The sequence below is a fragment of the Postia placenta genome (genome assembly GCF_002117355.1).
Source record: "Postia placenta MAD-698-R-SB12 unplaced genomic scaffold POSPLAscaffold_15, whole genome shotgun sequence".
Taxonomy (NCBI): domain Eukaryota; kingdom Fungi; phylum Basidiomycota; class Agaricomycetes; order Polyporales; family Adustoporiaceae; genus Rhodonia; species Rhodonia placenta.
In genome coordinates this window covers 37,124-52,213 of record NW_020169846.1, presented here as the reverse complement: position 1 = coordinate 52,213, position 15,090 = coordinate 37,124, and the positions used below count along the sequence as shown (strand labels likewise).

General features: G+C 54.7%; 6 protein-coding genes across 6 annotated transcripts; 3 read left to right on the top strand and 3 right to left on the bottom strand.

Annotated features, from left to right (window-relative positions):
• Positions 1-3,062: 3,062 nt before the first annotated feature.
• POSPLADRAFT_1153758 (hypothetical protein) lies at positions 3,063-4,200 on the top strand (the record flags this gene model as incomplete). The annotated part of the gene is made up of 4 exons (XM_024486771.1): positions 3,063-3,397; positions 3,451-3,667; positions 3,709-3,851; positions 3,903-4,200. 4 exons carry the CDS (start codon positions 3,063-3,065, stop codon positions 4,198-4,200), a joined length of 993 nt encoding a protein of 330 aa, XP_024334922.1.
• A 469-nt stretch (positions 4,201-4,669) lies between these two features.
• Positions 4,670-7,973, bottom strand: POSPLADRAFT_1153941 (hypothetical protein; the record flags this gene model as incomplete). Its single annotated transcript, XM_024486792.1, has 15 exons — positions 4,670-4,810; positions 4,854-5,036; positions 5,075-5,221; positions 5,303-5,470; positions 5,520-5,607; positions 5,660-5,977; positions 6,035-6,051; positions 6,101-6,221; positions 6,244-6,266; positions 6,292-6,376; positions 6,434-6,548; positions 6,619-6,685; positions 6,740-6,885; positions 6,937-7,035; positions 7,808-7,973. 15 exons carry the CDS (start codon positions 7,971-7,973, stop codon positions 4,670-4,672), a joined length of 1,884 nt encoding a protein of 627 aa, XP_024334921.1.
• Positions 7,974-8,991: 1,018 nt separating this feature from the next.
• On the bottom strand, positions 8,992-9,589 carry POSPLADRAFT_1041345 (hypothetical protein). The gene is made up of 2 exons (XM_024477891.1): positions 9,312-9,589; positions 8,992-9,258 (listed from the first exon to the last, which is right to left on the bottom strand). The coding sequence occupies exons 1-2, from the start codon at positions 9,511-9,513 to the stop codon at positions 9,239-9,241; spliced, it is 222 nt and encodes a 73-aa protein (XP_024334920.1). The 5' UTR covers positions 9,514-9,589; the 3' UTR covers positions 8,992-9,238.
• A 50-nt stretch (positions 9,590-9,639) lies between these two features.
• Positions 9,640-11,416, top strand: POSPLADRAFT_1071371 (hypothetical protein; the record flags this gene model as incomplete). Its single annotated transcript, XM_024482441.1, has 4 exons — positions 9,640-10,212; positions 10,264-11,124; positions 11,184-11,274; positions 11,336-11,416. 4 exons carry the CDS (start codon positions 9,640-9,642, stop codon positions 11,344-11,346), a joined length of 1,536 nt encoding a protein of 511 aa, XP_024334919.1. The 3' UTR covers positions 11,347-11,416.
• Positions 11,417-11,592: 176 nt separating this feature from the next.
• Positions 11,593-13,095, bottom strand: POSPLADRAFT_1067517 (hypothetical protein; the record flags this gene model as incomplete). The annotated part of the gene is made up of 6 exons (XM_024482194.1): positions 11,593-11,868; positions 11,923-12,061; positions 12,116-12,198; positions 12,308-12,417; positions 12,470-12,512; positions 13,038-13,095. The coding sequence occupies 6 exons, from the start codon at positions 13,093-13,095 to the stop codon at positions 11,846-11,848; spliced, it is 456 nt and encodes a 151-aa protein (XP_024334918.1). The 3' UTR covers positions 11,593-11,845.
• A 428-nt stretch (positions 13,096-13,523) lies between these two features.
• On the top strand, positions 13,524-14,815 carry POSPLADRAFT_1154068 (hypothetical protein; the record flags this gene model as incomplete). The annotated part of the gene is made up of 6 exons (XM_024486806.1): positions 13,524-14,109; positions 14,167-14,201; positions 14,255-14,371; positions 14,424-14,599; positions 14,653-14,699; positions 14,775-14,815. 6 exons carry the CDS (start codon positions 13,524-13,526, stop codon positions 14,813-14,815), a joined length of 1,002 nt encoding a protein of 333 aa, XP_024334917.1.
• Positions 14,816-15,090: the final 275 nt, after the last annotated feature.

Genomic DNA, 15,090 nt, shown 5'->3' with positions numbered 1-15,090 from the left:
AGGTAGTTCTCCAAGCCGGAGCGCTTCCGCATCGCCTCCGCCAGGCGCGGTCATGCCTCGGTGACGGCCGATCAGTCGCTTCTGAAGCGCATCAGGGAGTGTTCGGAGAAGGATCGGGAGGTGGCCGAGGCACTTGAAAAGGTGCAGGACCTCGGGCCGCCCCGGCTGCAAAGGGGTTTTGAGGAGTGGAATGCCGAACAAGGGCTTCTGCTGTTCCGCGGGTGCGTGTACGTCCCAAAGAACGCGGAGCTCCGGCGAGATATAGTCAAAATCCACCACGATTCGCCGATCGCCGGTCACGGCGGTCGTGCCAAAACCCTAGAGCTCGTGTCACGGAACTACTGGTGGCCTGGGATGTCCAAGTTTGTCAATGAGTACGTAAGCACCTGCGACGTGTGCAACCGTACCAAGACATTCCCAGCCAAGCCCCAGGGTCCGCTGAAACCGAACGAGATCCCCGAGCGCCCGTGGCAGATCATCACGACCGATATGATCGTCGGCTTGCCGAAATCTGATGGATTCGACTCGATCCTGGTTACCGCTGACCGCTTTACCAAGCAGGTCCACTTCTCGGCCTGTCATGAGACCCTGACGGCAGAAGGTGCGGCAGACCTGTACATCCGCGATGTGTTCAAGCATCATGGGGCCCCGGCCAAGGTCATATCAGACCGAGGTCCCCAATTCGCTTCGAAATATCTCCATGCGGTGTACAAGGGACTAGGGATCGAGCCGGCACTGTCCACAGCGTTCCACCCTCAGACAGACGGCCAGACTGAGCGCTGGAACCAGGAGATTGAGTAGTACCTGCGCGCTTTCACAAGCCACAGGCAGGATGATTGGGCAAAGCAGTTGCCGCTCGCGGAATTCGCACTGAACAACCGAGTTCACTCTGCGACCGGGCACTCCCCTTTCTTCCTGCATCAAGGGTACAATCCTGAGATCCAAGTACAGATCAATCCGATGTCTGCGATGCCTGCGGCCGCTGATCGGCTCAAGATCCTGAAGGAGATTTGCGATGACACGCGCTCTGCGCTCGAGCTGTCGGCCGAGCGCATGAAGGTGTACTACGACAAGCACGTGCAGGAGGCACCGGTCTTCGTGCCAGGGGACAAGGTCTGGCTTGATGCCCGGAACCTTAAGCTGAAGCAGCCGAGCAAGAAGCTCAGTCCCAAGCGCCTCGGACCTTATGCCGTGCGGCGAAAGCTCGGAGACCTGGATTACAAATTAATCCTGCCGAAGTCGGTGCCGGTGCACCCGGTATTCCATGTCTCCTTGCTTAGCAAGTACACGCGTAGCGATATCCCGGGCCGGGAGCCGGAGGAGCCACCTGCGATCGAGGTTGAGGGCGACGAGGAGTACGAGGTTGAGCGGATCAAGGATTCGAGAATCTTCAGGCGTCAGCTACAGTACCTCGTCAAGTGGAAGGGTTATGACGACTCGCATACGTCATGGGAACCGGCGCGCAACATTGCCAATGCGCCGGCCCTCATAGCCGACTTCCACCGGAAGAATCCGAACGCCCCTCGCCGCCTCAACGCTGCTACCTTTGGTGGTCTCAACTTCCAGCCAATGCCTTCGCCGCTGACTGAAGCACGTTGCCGCTCTGGGTGGGAGATGGGCAAGGGCGCCTCGCATGAGGTCATGCGCCGTTGAGGGGGGGGTAATGTCACGAATTGGTACGGCGCCTAGCTGTTTTTTAAATTTTTTCCTTTTCGCGGGCTCGAACCTGCGACCTCTGTACTACCTGCCTGATATGGACACGTCGGTATCTACTGTACGATTAGATTTGATAGGACGGCAGTGCACGGCACAGCTCGGGCCCCGCTGACGCAGCCGCTCTGACTCACCGGCCCCCAGGGCCGCGTCGGCATGCTGTGCACAGACCAGCTGCGCACGGACCAACGCGCACAGCCTGCCCTAAATCTTCCCATGTATATAAACCAGCCTCTGCTGCCCTAGGGACCTCAGTTTCGACCTCTTGTCCCTAGGTCAGTAAGCTCTCCTGTACTTACCTCTTTTACTTACTAACTAATACATTCTTGTCCCTAGCCTTAGGTTTGAGCATAGCTCACCATCGCTTCGGTGAGACTTAGTCGGATGCCCCCAGCCTTCAAGTTTTCTCTAGTCGCTTGACCTCAAGTCGCGACACTTGTCCCTAGCCTTAGGTTTGAGCCTAGCTCACCATCGCTTCGGTAAGAACTAAGTCGAACGCCCCCAGCGCCTTGTTTGGTTTTCCTCTGTCGCTTGACCCTAAGTCGCGACAACGGTGGTTGACGAGATGCTGACAAGGGAGCGCACATTCGACAATGTGTGTGCAAAGCTGCTGAATGAGGAGACGAGGCTCGGGAAGCGGTGGGACAATGGCAAGGTGACTCTCGCCAATGTTGCGGCTTCAGGGGGAGCTTCGGGAGGCAAGGTGACGTGTTTTCGCTGCGGGAAGGTCGGGCACATTCGACGCAATTGTCCGGACAACAGGACTCATGCGAGCTTGGTGGTCGTGGAGGATGTCTTCGCGTTTTGATTGGGCGTAGGCTAACGGCAGCTCGCTTGAGGGGGAGTGTTGACTTTTGGGTATGTCGGGCAAGCATCGCTGCCGGCCCGGGTCACGTGGTCGTGCGCCGGTGTGGGAATAGGACTTATGTAGGCGTCGCGCGCCGTAGGTAGCCCCATCGGTTTGTAACCTGATCCACCATTGATCCCTGTCCATCGAGGACGTTGGCTGCCGGCGGTCTTTCCGGCGTCGTTCTCACATAGGATACACCTAGTTATGGTGGCGGTGGCACGCTGACATTCAAGCCATGAACACACATTCTTCTACATAATCATGCATACGTCATCGTCATGATGAGCGACTAGCATCAGCATCAGATGAAACACCGTTGTATGACGCACGAGAATACTATCATCATGATCTCCATAACTAAATGAATCATTACCACTGGTATTGTTCCTGTCTCAGTCTAACAAGGACAATAGAAGCTGCTCTCATATAGATAAATGTACAATCGGAAGTGCGAGCCCTCAAATCGAGCCCTCAAATCCAGGTGCTTCTTTTTTCCACAATGTCAGACTACAAGTTTCCAACACCTAGCAAGCAGCAGCAGCAATCGGTCGAGGACTTGAGGTGGCCGGCTGCTACACAATATACTGCACTACAGTTCCTTGGACACCAACCCAGTGCCTTGGAAAGATGGAAGTTCCAAGATGCAGATAGCTACGACAGTGCACAAGGGAATTCCATCTATGCCGGTGATGCGGTTCAACTGAAGGAAATAAATATCGAGCATGCTCTGGTCAGAGAATTTAGAACCACTGTACGGTCCGTACTCGGAGACAAATGGACATGGAGTGAAGAGAACCCCGTCGTTCATATAGTCGGACGAGAGGGCGACGTTGCGTAAGCTCCTCTGTCAGTAAATAGTGAAGCATGCTTGACAGCCTGATTGGCAGTGTCCATTGTGTTTCCCAGGTCCTTTTGCCTGCCATATATGTGATTAACAAACTATTTGCGGAAGCACGAGGCGACAAGCCGCCGATTGCGGTCACTCTAAGGGGGCAGCTACCTATGCCGAATGATCCAACCTGTACTGTGGACCATGCCCTTGTCATTGATTCCCATCAAAGAATTGAGCCAGATCCTACTATATTGGTCCTCTTCGAAGAGAAGGTATGGTTTCTTGATGATAAATACATAAACAATCCACCTAGTGCATACCACACCAATTCATTCGGCAGGCACTGGGAAGCATGGCTTCATGGAACACCTCTCTCAAGGATCTCAAAGATCAGCCAAAGAAGCTACAATCTAAAGTAGATACGGCAATGTATATGCAGTTACCACAGCTGCGCAAGTGAGCAAATATCTTGAAGTACATAGTTACAGATGCTGACTCAGGTTCAAGGTATGTCTTCGGCGCGAAATGCGTGTACGCTCTAGAGTCAGATGGAGAAACATACATAGGCATGGTATGGGATCGTCTCAACGCTTGGAAGAGCGGCATGACATTAGATCAGATGCCTGGTATTGGCGGTCTCATCAATCAGAACTCACACGCACCAGGCATGGCACATACGGCCCGTTATTTCTTGACGAAGATCGATGATGTCGCAGTTCAGGGGCCTGTCAAAGAATATCTTTCGCCGCGGGAAATGGTCGCCCTGTACTGCTACAATGCTCTCAGAGATCGAGGATATTTGTAGGTATAAGATGTGATATCGAGTTCTGGAGCCTGTCATGAAAGTTGAACAGGATTGTATGACATTGAGTACTTTGTAAAGGCACCAAGTGAGATGCTCATTGCTCGGATAAACGCAATCATTGTTGGAACTTGATATTGTGGCGAGCGCACGCAATCGTATTTGGTGTTGCTTGTAATACCTAGACTTTGCGCGAGCTGTTCTGTACGTTCCTTACGTGTTTAACAAAGCTCAGACAAACGCGAAATATCTTCGTCGATCGTTTTCGCGTCGGGTCTCGAACGAACATTGTCAATCATCACTGAGGTAATCGATTCGTCTGCCTAGGTACTGATTGAATAGCTCTGCTGACAACACTTCAGTCGGAGCTATTTATACGAACAACTAAGGCAACATTGTCCGCAAAATTAGTACATCCCATATAGATGTAACGTAGCATAGTTCGACCCGCGCAACAGGTTTATACATACCGTCATCGCCTTCTCAGCTCGCGCACAAGCCGAACGGTCAAGATGAACGCCACTGCCGCAGCGATACCGCCCAGTCTGCGACCGTCAATTTCATCCATGAACATCAACGCTGCGTTACAATTGGTGGAGGACTGACCGGAAGACTATCGCATACGAATTTGGCGCGTCTGCGGTCTCATCTCGTACGCTTATAATGGTGCTGGTAGCAGCCGTGGATGAGGGTTCAGCTAATGATGTGCTGTTGACGACGGGGGCGGACGGCGTATGCCCGCCGAGCGCGCTCTTCCCAGGCTCGAGGAACGCGAAAATGATGGACGCAATGCCCGTCATGATGAATTGCGGCATGACGATGAAGATGTTGTGGATGCCCTGCGCATTACCATATGAGCGTCTAGTTCCAGACTAACCCCGTTCGAGCGTGGACTTACGATAATGATGCCCGCCTTCGCGGCCAACCCGCTTCCGCGCCTCCCACCCGCAACAACCCCAAGGTCATCGATGTCTGATTGCACGTCCAAATGGCTCGCGCGTGCAAAGGCGTTCCCCATAAACTCCTCTTGACGCACACGTAGCCCCTGTGCCTCGTGACCCCGCTCCTGCGCGTCCATTGACGCCGAGGACCGGAACGAGCGCACCTCGGCCTCGAGTCCCTCATCCTCGTCGTCGCTACCAACGAGGAACTGTCGCTCGGGGTCTGCAGCAACTGACGCAGGGTCCGGCGAGCGCCGTGTGCGTGTGTCGGCGAGCATGATAGACCCAGTATCTTCTTTGGAGTCGTCCGAAGTGAGGATCGCTTCCGCGAGCTGGAGAGCTATCAGTGGCGGAGCGGGGGATATGAATGAGCATTCGTACTAAGGAAAACGGTGCCCATTGTGTGATCGACCACGAGAACCCAGTGAGCGCCGTGAAGAATGTCGCGCCCGCGACAGATGAGTAAAACCTGCAAAGAGGGATGGTTAGCCTCCATGATTTGAAACGTACGGAATACTCACAGCGTTGCCGCCATGCATGTCGCGAAGATGACGTGTGAAAGCGCCCAAAGCGTTGCCAAGTGCACCTTCATGCGCTCGAGAACAGCCCATATGCCACGCCGCGGCAGACCATGCGCGGATTCAGCGACAACGAAGGGGAGGAGCACGTTCGCAGTGAGGCTGAGTAACGCGCTGTAGAACATTGCGCGCGAGCCTAGGCGAGTGGCCTCCGCGGTAAGATCAGGGTCATCTGGTGCTATGTCGGGATGCGCGCGTTTATGTAGCTCGCCGATGAAAGCAGTCGTGTAGAACAGAACAGGGAACCACCCGAGCCATGCGCTGTGACCACAATACGAATTGGGTGAGGATCAGCTAGCAAAGGTATACGAAACTGACAAGAATTGGATTATGCACTACATAGAAGGTGAGCAAGCAAACGGGATATTCATTGAGAAGACGTACTATCTGTCGAATGACGGAGGGTAAGTGTAGCATGTTGTCCCAGATGTCGCGAAGTTCCTTGCGGAAGCTCTTTTTCGGACCGCTGCATCCAGTGTCAAAGCACTGTTGCAATCTAATGGAACTACGGCGTACTTATGATCTACGACGACCCTTTCTTTTGTGCATACTGCTGTAATGACGTGCATTGCCACGAGGAGAAAAGAGCCGAGTACAGAGAGGACTTCAAGCTCTGTGTCACCCAGGAAGCGGAATGCAACAGTCAGGTCTATGTTTCCACTACACGTAGTCACGGTCAGCGAAGATAGACTAAGGACAGTGGATGAAGGTGCGAACATGAAATACCCGGCAACACTACCAATGCCGAGCATACGCGCCGCCCAAGCGTTGCCGTCAGCCTGATCCGACGGTGGGAGCGTGTCAACCAGGAGCGCGCGGTCGACCGCTTGAACTTGCTCAGCGAAGTGTAAGCAAACATCCTATAGGTTGCACAAGAGGAGCATCATACAGGGATGGCGCACCTGCATTTATGGAGAAGTCGATGGTGAACAGGGCTAAGATGGCGAGCCATACGGCAAGGATCTGATTCTGCAGACAAGGGCCGCGTCAGTGCGCATACATGCTGGGGCCAGGGAGACGGACCGCGAGGGAGTCGGAGGGAGTGAAGAGGCTGGCAAAGGGGCGTGTAAAGCCGAGAAGGAGCATGGCGACGACGCATATGCAGGTGCCAGCTAGCATATACGGACGACGCCGGCCGAAGCGGGACTTGGAGTTGTCGGCGAGGACGCCTGCGGTGGGTCAGACGCCCGTGTACGTGCCAGGGTGAATAGACGACATACCGATGAGCGGCTGCACGATCAGTCCGGAGACGGGTCCGGCGAGAAATACTGTCGCGACGGCAGACTTGGACAGCCCGAGAGAGCGGAGATAGGGAGTCCCTGAGAAGGGAGAAGCTTGTGAGCAATCAGGGCAAAAATGCGTTGGGGGACCACAATTGCTCTGAGATAGCCAGGCAGCGGAGCAGCAACACATCATTCAATTTGTTAAGCAGTGCACATTACGAGTCCAACTAAACCTCACTCTTCCCTGTATCAGAGATCGGACGTTGATCAAGGCCTACAAGACTGCATGATCATAGAATATCAAGTAACGAGCGAGATGATCGCCCGTCCTTGCCGTTTCCCAAGATCCAACATTTCTGGGATGATCATTTCTTGAGCTTCGCGCCAGCACCACACTCTTTCAATGCTAATGACGAGCGAGCGATGGGGCAACCGTACCCACCTTATTAAGACTCACCAGGCGGTCTGTGACTGCGACACATGCCGTTCAATGTCCTTTCAGCTAACTTCCATGACACAGACCGCCTGGGAGCAAGTATTGAAAGCAGCCTACTGATCCGAAGACAGCGACAAGGTAAGGTGTAGTTGAGAACAATGAAGGGGCTGACGATCTCATGGTGTCGCAAAAAGAGATCGAACCGAGCTGCAGCAGAGCCACTCAATTTGATGATGCGGAACTAGACAAGCTATGACAAGAACCATCTGGCGAGTGCCAGTCGAGCGCATTGGGCAACGTGCCGTGGGGAAGAGTGATCGTGCGAGCTCGGATGCTGCTACTTCTCTGCCAGCGCCCGTTAACATCTGCATATCGGCAAGTATAGCAGATTCAAGTGGTCCAATGAGTACGAGGAGCAAATGTGGATAATACCATAGGACATTTCTATGGACCAGAAGACTTGCACGCCCAGAAGGCCGATGGTAAGCGTGGGTAACTGTAGCCAGCGAGGACCCAGTATTTTGGCGACACCAGCAAGATGAGAGTTGTTGTCTTGTTCGCCATCCTCTGCGAGCGGGATGGCGGCAAAGCCGGTCATCGGCAGAAGGTGTATCAGTCGAGTGACTGCGGGGAATGGTGTTGATTAGGAGCTACGATTATGTAGTACGAGGTGTCAGCCTGAAGAGCATGCAAGGCCAAAGAGGCGGCTTTAGAGACGCATATAACAGTCAAATGCTAGACTCGGCGCTGCGAAAGACGGCGAGTTGGATGTGAGAGACAACGAGGACGGCGCTGTTCACGACGCGCTCGCACTGGGTATCAGGAGGCTCTATTACATTACCCTCGATCACGGGTGCTCCCCCTGACACTGCTGGGATGGCCTGGAGATGACTCTCTCGCCGCTCATGATTGGCTCCTTGGCGCTCTCTGTCCTTGTGATTCCCCGCTCCATCTCGGCCTCTGCGGCTCTTCTCTCTCTTGTTCACCACCACCACCACGGCGTCGAGCAGCTCTTGGTGATGCAGCGCGTCTACCACCGCAGAAACGCGGTTAGGATCCTAGTGCGCTCTCTACATTCTACACCCAGACGACCTCGCGAACTTTTCGATCCCAGTAACGTCGAACGGCCATCCGACGATGTCGACGTCTGCATCGTCGGCGCTGGGCCTGCTGGTCTTAGCGCTGCCATCCGATTGAAACAGCTTGAACAGGAGAAAGGACGCGAAATACGCGTCGTCGTTCTCGAGAAGGGTGCGGAAGTGGGTGAGTGCTCCTCACATCCTGTCAACTTCGAACTGGCATGGGTCCCGGGTGCCCATGTGATGTTTGCCATGTTTCTGCCAGCTTTGAAGCGCTTGGCCTTCCTATAATTTGGGTCGCAAGAATCACTGGTCTGACTGTCTGCACACCGTCTCTCTGAAGTTGCCTCTATCTTGAAGCTGTATATGCACGCATGCACCTTGCGAAATGTCTGCCCGCCAGCGTTTGCACCTATGCTGATGTGTCAGCGCCCCTCCTCGAGCCGGCTCGATTGCAACGACCCATCATAGCGGCCTCGGCAGATAATCGGCAGCTCTTGCCGCCTGCAGAATGACAGTACTGTGCTTTGAAAGGAAGCCGATGTTCCTCTGCAACCCAAGAACACTTACCAGTCATCTCTCTCTCCCCATCTCTTACGACTCGAACGCGACATTTTGCACAGGGAATGCCCTTGGAGTAGAGCAATGTCCTGGTAGCGGCACCAGTCTGCGGTCGGAGTAGTGTCTACAGGCTGCCGCCAGAGGCTTGATGGCCGTTTGATTGGCGTCAGGCAGTCGTCGCGATGGTTGATACGCCTGGGGCTGGACGGCTCAGGGTCCGCGCCTAGGCCGCTCTGACCAAATGTGTGGATACCTGCTTTTGTGTCGTTTATCAGTTGCTCACGATTTTTTCCTAGAGATTTGTGCCTTAGGGCAAATGTCTGGAGACACTGCCATACTAAAGCTTAACCGGCTCTGAGGCATATCTTTTGTATTCAACGGGGATTTGGTGAACCCGAGATCTGGACATTGTCTTACTCCCTCATCCAATTGCAAACAATCGGCTTCCTGGGCAGACCCACATAGCTCATGCTCCCGGAGATTTGAACTCGTGCTCATCTTTTACGGACAGGCTCGCACATTCTGTCGGGAGCAGTAATTGAACCGCGCGCACTCAATGAGCTCCTCCCTGACTGGCAATCACGCGAGGGACATCCCCTCACGCAGCCCACCAAACACACCTCGATGCGCTTCTTCACGCAATCGCGCTCTGTCCGCATCCCGCAGCCACCCCAGATGGCCAAGCTCGGCACGTATATCCTCTCGCTCTCGCAGTTCACCGCGTGGCTCGGCGGGATCGCAGAGGAGCTCGGCGTCGAGGTGTACCCGGGCTTTGCAGGCGCCGGGCTCGTATACGGCCCGGATGGCGCCGTGCGGGGCGTGCGCACGAACGAAGTCGGGCTGGACCGCACGGGCCGCATGAAGGAGACGTTCGAGCCTGGCATGGAGTTCCGCGCGCGCGTAACGCTGCTGGCTGAGGGTGCGCACGGGTCGCTGTCGAAGGAGGCGATCCGCCGCTTTCGCCTGCGGGAGGGGCGCGACCCGCAGACGTATGGGATCGGACTGAAGGAAGTGTGGCGCGTTGACCCGAAGAAGTATCGCCCGGGGGAGGTTGTGCACACGATGGGCTGGCCGCTTGACTGGCGCACGTACGGCGGTGGGTGGGTGTACCACATGGCAGATGGCCTTGTCAGTCTTGGGCTCGTCATCGGGCTGGACTACGCCAACCCATATCTGAGCCCGTATCGGGAGTTCCAGGTATGATTCTTGCTAGAGCTGCTAGTTGCTCTCCTGATAGCCCCATACCAGCGCATGAAACATCATCCATATTTTGAGGATCTCTTGTCCGGCGACTCCACGCGCATTGCATACGGTGCGCGCACGATCAACGAGGGCGGCCTGCAGTCCGTGCCCAAGCTGCACTTCCCCGGCGGTGCGCTCATCGGATGCTCTGCGGGCTTTGTAAACGTTGCAAAGATCAAAGGCACGCACAACGCCATGAAGAGCGGCATGCTCGCGGCCGAAGCCGCCTTCGACGTCGTTGCCGCACAAGACGGCGCTGCAGAGGAGGACAGAGACGCGGCAGACATGAGCCCCTATGAGGGCGCGCTGCACGATAGCTGGGTATACAAGGATCTCTACGAGGTGCGCAACGTGCGCCCGTCGTTCAACACGCCGCTCGGGATGTGGGGCGGAGTCGCGTACTCCGGCATCGACACGCTGCTCCTGCGCGGGCGCGTGCCGTGGACGTTCCGCAACACGTCCGGCACGAGCGATGCGGCGCACACGCGGCGAGCGGCGGAGTGCACACCGATCGCATACCCGCCGTTCCGCGCGCCGCTGTCGACAGACCTGCTTACGAGTCTCGCGCTGACGGGCACCAATCACGCGGAGGACCAGCCGGTGCACCTGCGCGTGCGCCAGCATAAAGGTGCGCCGGGTGATGCGGGCGCGGAGGGCAGCGAGAAGAAAGCGGGCTTGGAGACCGAGGAGTGGGTGGAGGATGCCGAGGTGCGGCGGGCGCATGTGCGAGCGAATGTGGAGGAGTATGCCGGGCTGTTGGGGCGTGCGTGTCCGGCGCAGGTATACGAGTATGTGGAGGACGAAGGCTCGACTCAGGCTGCGGAGAGCGAGGGGTGGGGCGGAAAGAAGCTCGTCATTAATTCACAGGTGAGCATGTCCTTGGTATCCTGCAGAGTCAATGCGACTGATCGCATCCTGTCGCGCAGAATTGCATTCACTGCAAGCTGTGTGATATCAAGGTGCCGACGCAGGACATTACTTGGACGGTGCCCGAAGGAGGCGGAGGGCCAAAATACAGTGAGTGTTGCGTTGCCTCCGTCGCACTGGCCGCGCAAATTAACGTCGCACAATCCTTTAGGTGTAACATAAGTCTCGAGACGTATATATGCTACACAGTGCCAGAAGTTATACTGGGAACCTATCTATGTGCCATATTTCTACCATGTGCTGGCTGCAAAGACAAAGCGCAACTTATACTTCCTAAGTCCCACCGCGCAGGTGCAGGCCTCAAGCAGTCAATAATCGAAGATTATAGCCCGCACATCTCGAACAGAGCATGAGTGCAAGAGCCGTTATAACCCATGCACACGCGGGAGATCTCCCGTCCCCGCAGACTTTGTCCTAAGATGGCCCTACCATTTTACTGACCTTACATCTGCAGCCGAAGAGTAGTGATGATATAAGCCCGACAATATATACGTACATCCACCAGTCTGCAGACCTCGGCATATGTCTGCGCGAGAGCGGGCCATCCCTCACCACCTCAGCGGGCAGGCCGTCTGCGCCCTTGTGCAGACCAATGTCTGCTCCTCATGTGAGGCCAAGCATATCTGTGCGTCCACCCATATGCTGCCAGCCGAAGTTCGTGCTAGTGGTGTGCAGACTTTTTGCCTGCCATCGAGACAGCGTGGATAAGGAGTCATATGGCGAGGAGGGGAGACTCACCATCTACGAACATATTACGCGTAGCGCTCGGGAGCGTCGCAGTAACGCCATCGAGCTCGCGCGTGAGCTTCACCTGGCAACCGAGACGCGAGGTCTCAGTAAGGCCGAACGCCATGTCAAGCATGTCATTTTCGTCGTCCTAACATTGACAGCGGTGAGCGCGGAGCAGGGACCAAATGTAGGGCGGACTGACCTCAGGTTCGGGGAGGAGGTCAAAGTGTTCTGGGGTCAGGATAACGTGGCAGGTTGAGCATGCTACTGAACCTTCGCACGCGCCTGTGTGGACGGTCCGGTGGTGAGTGCCTGACCGAAGCGCAACAAATCCCTGTGGTCCGATTGGCCCCAGGAAGAAGACAAGTGAGATCGGGGAGATAGCGGGACATACCTTCGAGGTCAATGTCATATTCATGTGCAATGCTTAGGAGGTCGTCGCCCTCATTCGCTTCTACCGTCTTCAGGAGGTTGCCCTTAGAGTCTTTGAAGTGCACCTTGATTCTATGAAAGGTGGTCAACTGATGTGATGATTTGTGGAACAAATGGAGCGTACCCAGTGCCAGGTTCTGGTCGCGTAACTTCACCATGTCTTGCAACTGCGAGAGCACCAAGTCTGAGACACGACGGACGAAAGAGAGAACGCGCGACTCACTAGCACTGGTGTGGAAGTGACTACTGCCAGAAGAAAGTGCTCGGGAACGGACTGAATAATGCAGTCGGTGTTCGCTCGCCAAATGACCAAGCCTGCGAGGAGAAGAGAGTACGTGTTGGCGGTGATACTGTCGGGGTGACGAGCAAGCTGTAGGTGCTATAGTTTGCCGACAGCGAGAAAAGACCGACGACACAGAGCAACTCCTTAGGTTCATACAAGTCCCAACTGAAGCACTCGAGAGCCAGTTGAGGGAGGCCGGTGTCCGACCAGGCATTCCAGCGAGTAGATGCACGAGGCCGCCAAGACGGGAGGCTGAAAGACAACGGCACAGGATGAGAGACAGGAGATGAGAGACGAGGAGGAAGAGAAGGGACTGAAGTAGTCCTCGAGGAAAGAAAGAGGCCCAATGGGAGAAGGAGGATTGAAAGGAGGAGCAGACTTGTTATTCACGCAGGTCACGTGCCCGTACTCACGCGTCGCGTCGGCGCGTCGGCGTCGACCGTGCGCCTGTAGGTGATCTTGGACATTTCTCATCCGATATGGCCGCAACCCAAAACGAAAGTTCACCGCTCTCGGGAAATCCCGCTACATTCATGACAATGTGCTAAACCGAGAGCTTGCGATACATATACCTCCAACATCGGCGTCGTGACATGAATTGTGGGTTTGCAGACACAGTACGCTTTTCCGATTCTCTGAAAGACGACGAACTGATAAATTATAGCAAGGCCGTATTGACACCGCTTCTACAATAGTGTCTGAGAGCGTATTGTAGCAGAACAAAACAATCATTGCGCGGCGAAAGTTGTTTCTTCGACGAGACTCTCTAACCCTAACCCGCTACGTCATCGACCCTTGATACGTTGACGCACAAAGAACGCACTGAAACAACATCACGCTCAACATTCCTGTAGTTTTCAATCTGCGCATTCCTGTATCACAACGAACGACGCTCATGTCGGACAATATTGCCAAACCTTTCATACCGGAGATTGAAGACCCTTGTTTTTTTCACTTCGAGCCTCCACGTGATGATGCTGCATTCCACGAACTGAGGGAACACTACTCCAAGCTCAGAAGCGCCCCGCTGCTAAGGTTCACAGAGACGGACGAAGAACACGAAGCACGTATTGATGCCATCGCCGGCGAGCGCAAGGCCGTCAGTATTCCAATCACAGCGACCGCGCGCTGGAAGCCATCGCAGGCACCATGGTCTATCATCACAGAAGAGGGCCACCGTCCTGTCCCTGCCGTCGTTCGCCATCCTGATTTTCAACAACTTGATCAGCTTGAGTTTCGTCTCGTAGATGGCCTCAAGACAGGTCACCAGCAATGCGCTCAAGTGTACAAGGGAACACTGTCCTTGAGGTCGTCATCTGAACCGCCGGTTACTGTCGTCTTCAAGATATTTCAAGAGTGTTACATTCCATTGCCGTGGAACCTTCATCCGGAAATGGGCTTAGATCATGGGTTCTGGCCCGACGGAGCTCAGCAGGCCAGAGTACATACGTGGGCACACCAGCAGCTCAAGTCGATGCAAGGTACGCTTGCCCCTGCCAGGTGATCACACTACCTTGGTCGACTGATTGCGTGTCCAGGCAAACAGATCCCGTGGCTATATGGAGTATTCAAGGTATGCCTACTGCCAAATCCGCTGTGTATTATAAGCAAACAGCCAGCGCGTAGTTTAATCTGCCCTCAGAAGAGGCATATGGACTTGTGACAGAGTATGTCGAGGGAGTGCCTGGATACTGCGTTCAACTGGACTCGATATGGTCAAGTAAGGACGAGATGCGGAAGCTGGTAAGCATTCTGATGATTTGTAGGTGTCGGATATCTTAGTGATTGACGGAAGGCCGAATATGCTCTCTGTGCGACGCTCGATATGAGCGAGCGAGGAGTTGTACATGGTGACATCATGAAGCAGAATCTCATCATCCGACAAGGTGATACAAAATTCCCCATCGTGTTTATTGACTTTGGGCACGCAACGGCTGTCAAAGATGAGACACGTGTCAATAATGGCTGCCAGTAAGTCGTTTCACGAACCCAAGCCCGGAGTCTAAGAGAATGCTGGTCGGCAGGATACTTCAAGAACTCGTCCGGATGGGATTCCCAAAGGAAGTGCTTCGTGAGTGGTTGGAGGATTGCCGTAATAATTCGCCGTCTCAGCAACTGCAAAACTTCATTACCGAGGCACCCATAGGATATGGCTGGGAGAAATGGATGGAAAAGATTTTGCAGTAGATGGGAAATAGCTACGGAGTGCATGTCTTCTTTATGGATTGCTTCGAAGAACCAGACAGACTTGACTTGAGGTACAGCAATGCCACACTTTTGCTTCATTCACCGTTCGTATGTTAGTTGCATACAGCTGTCCTCGTGTCCGCCACCGCCACCACCACATCCGGCGTTGATCCCGAAATGAATCCGTTGGGCGCTCGTCGGGCGCCAACGATTCTGTTTATCTCCGTGACACCACAGATAGCGATGTTCAAGCGAGACTGCACTCCAGCCTTGCC

What these genes read in the sequence shown, in the direction of transcription:
- POSPLADRAFT_1041345 (XM_024477891.1), bottom strand. Translation starts at nt 9,513, where the DNA reads ATGAGCACGAGTTCAAATCTCCGGGAGCATGAGCTATGTGGGTCTGCC. An exon ending in TTGCCCTAAGGCACAAATCT is followed by an intron (nt 9,259 to 9,311) that starts CTAGGAAAAAAT and finishes AGGTATCCACAC; the next exon opens with ATTTGGTCAGAGCGGCCTAG.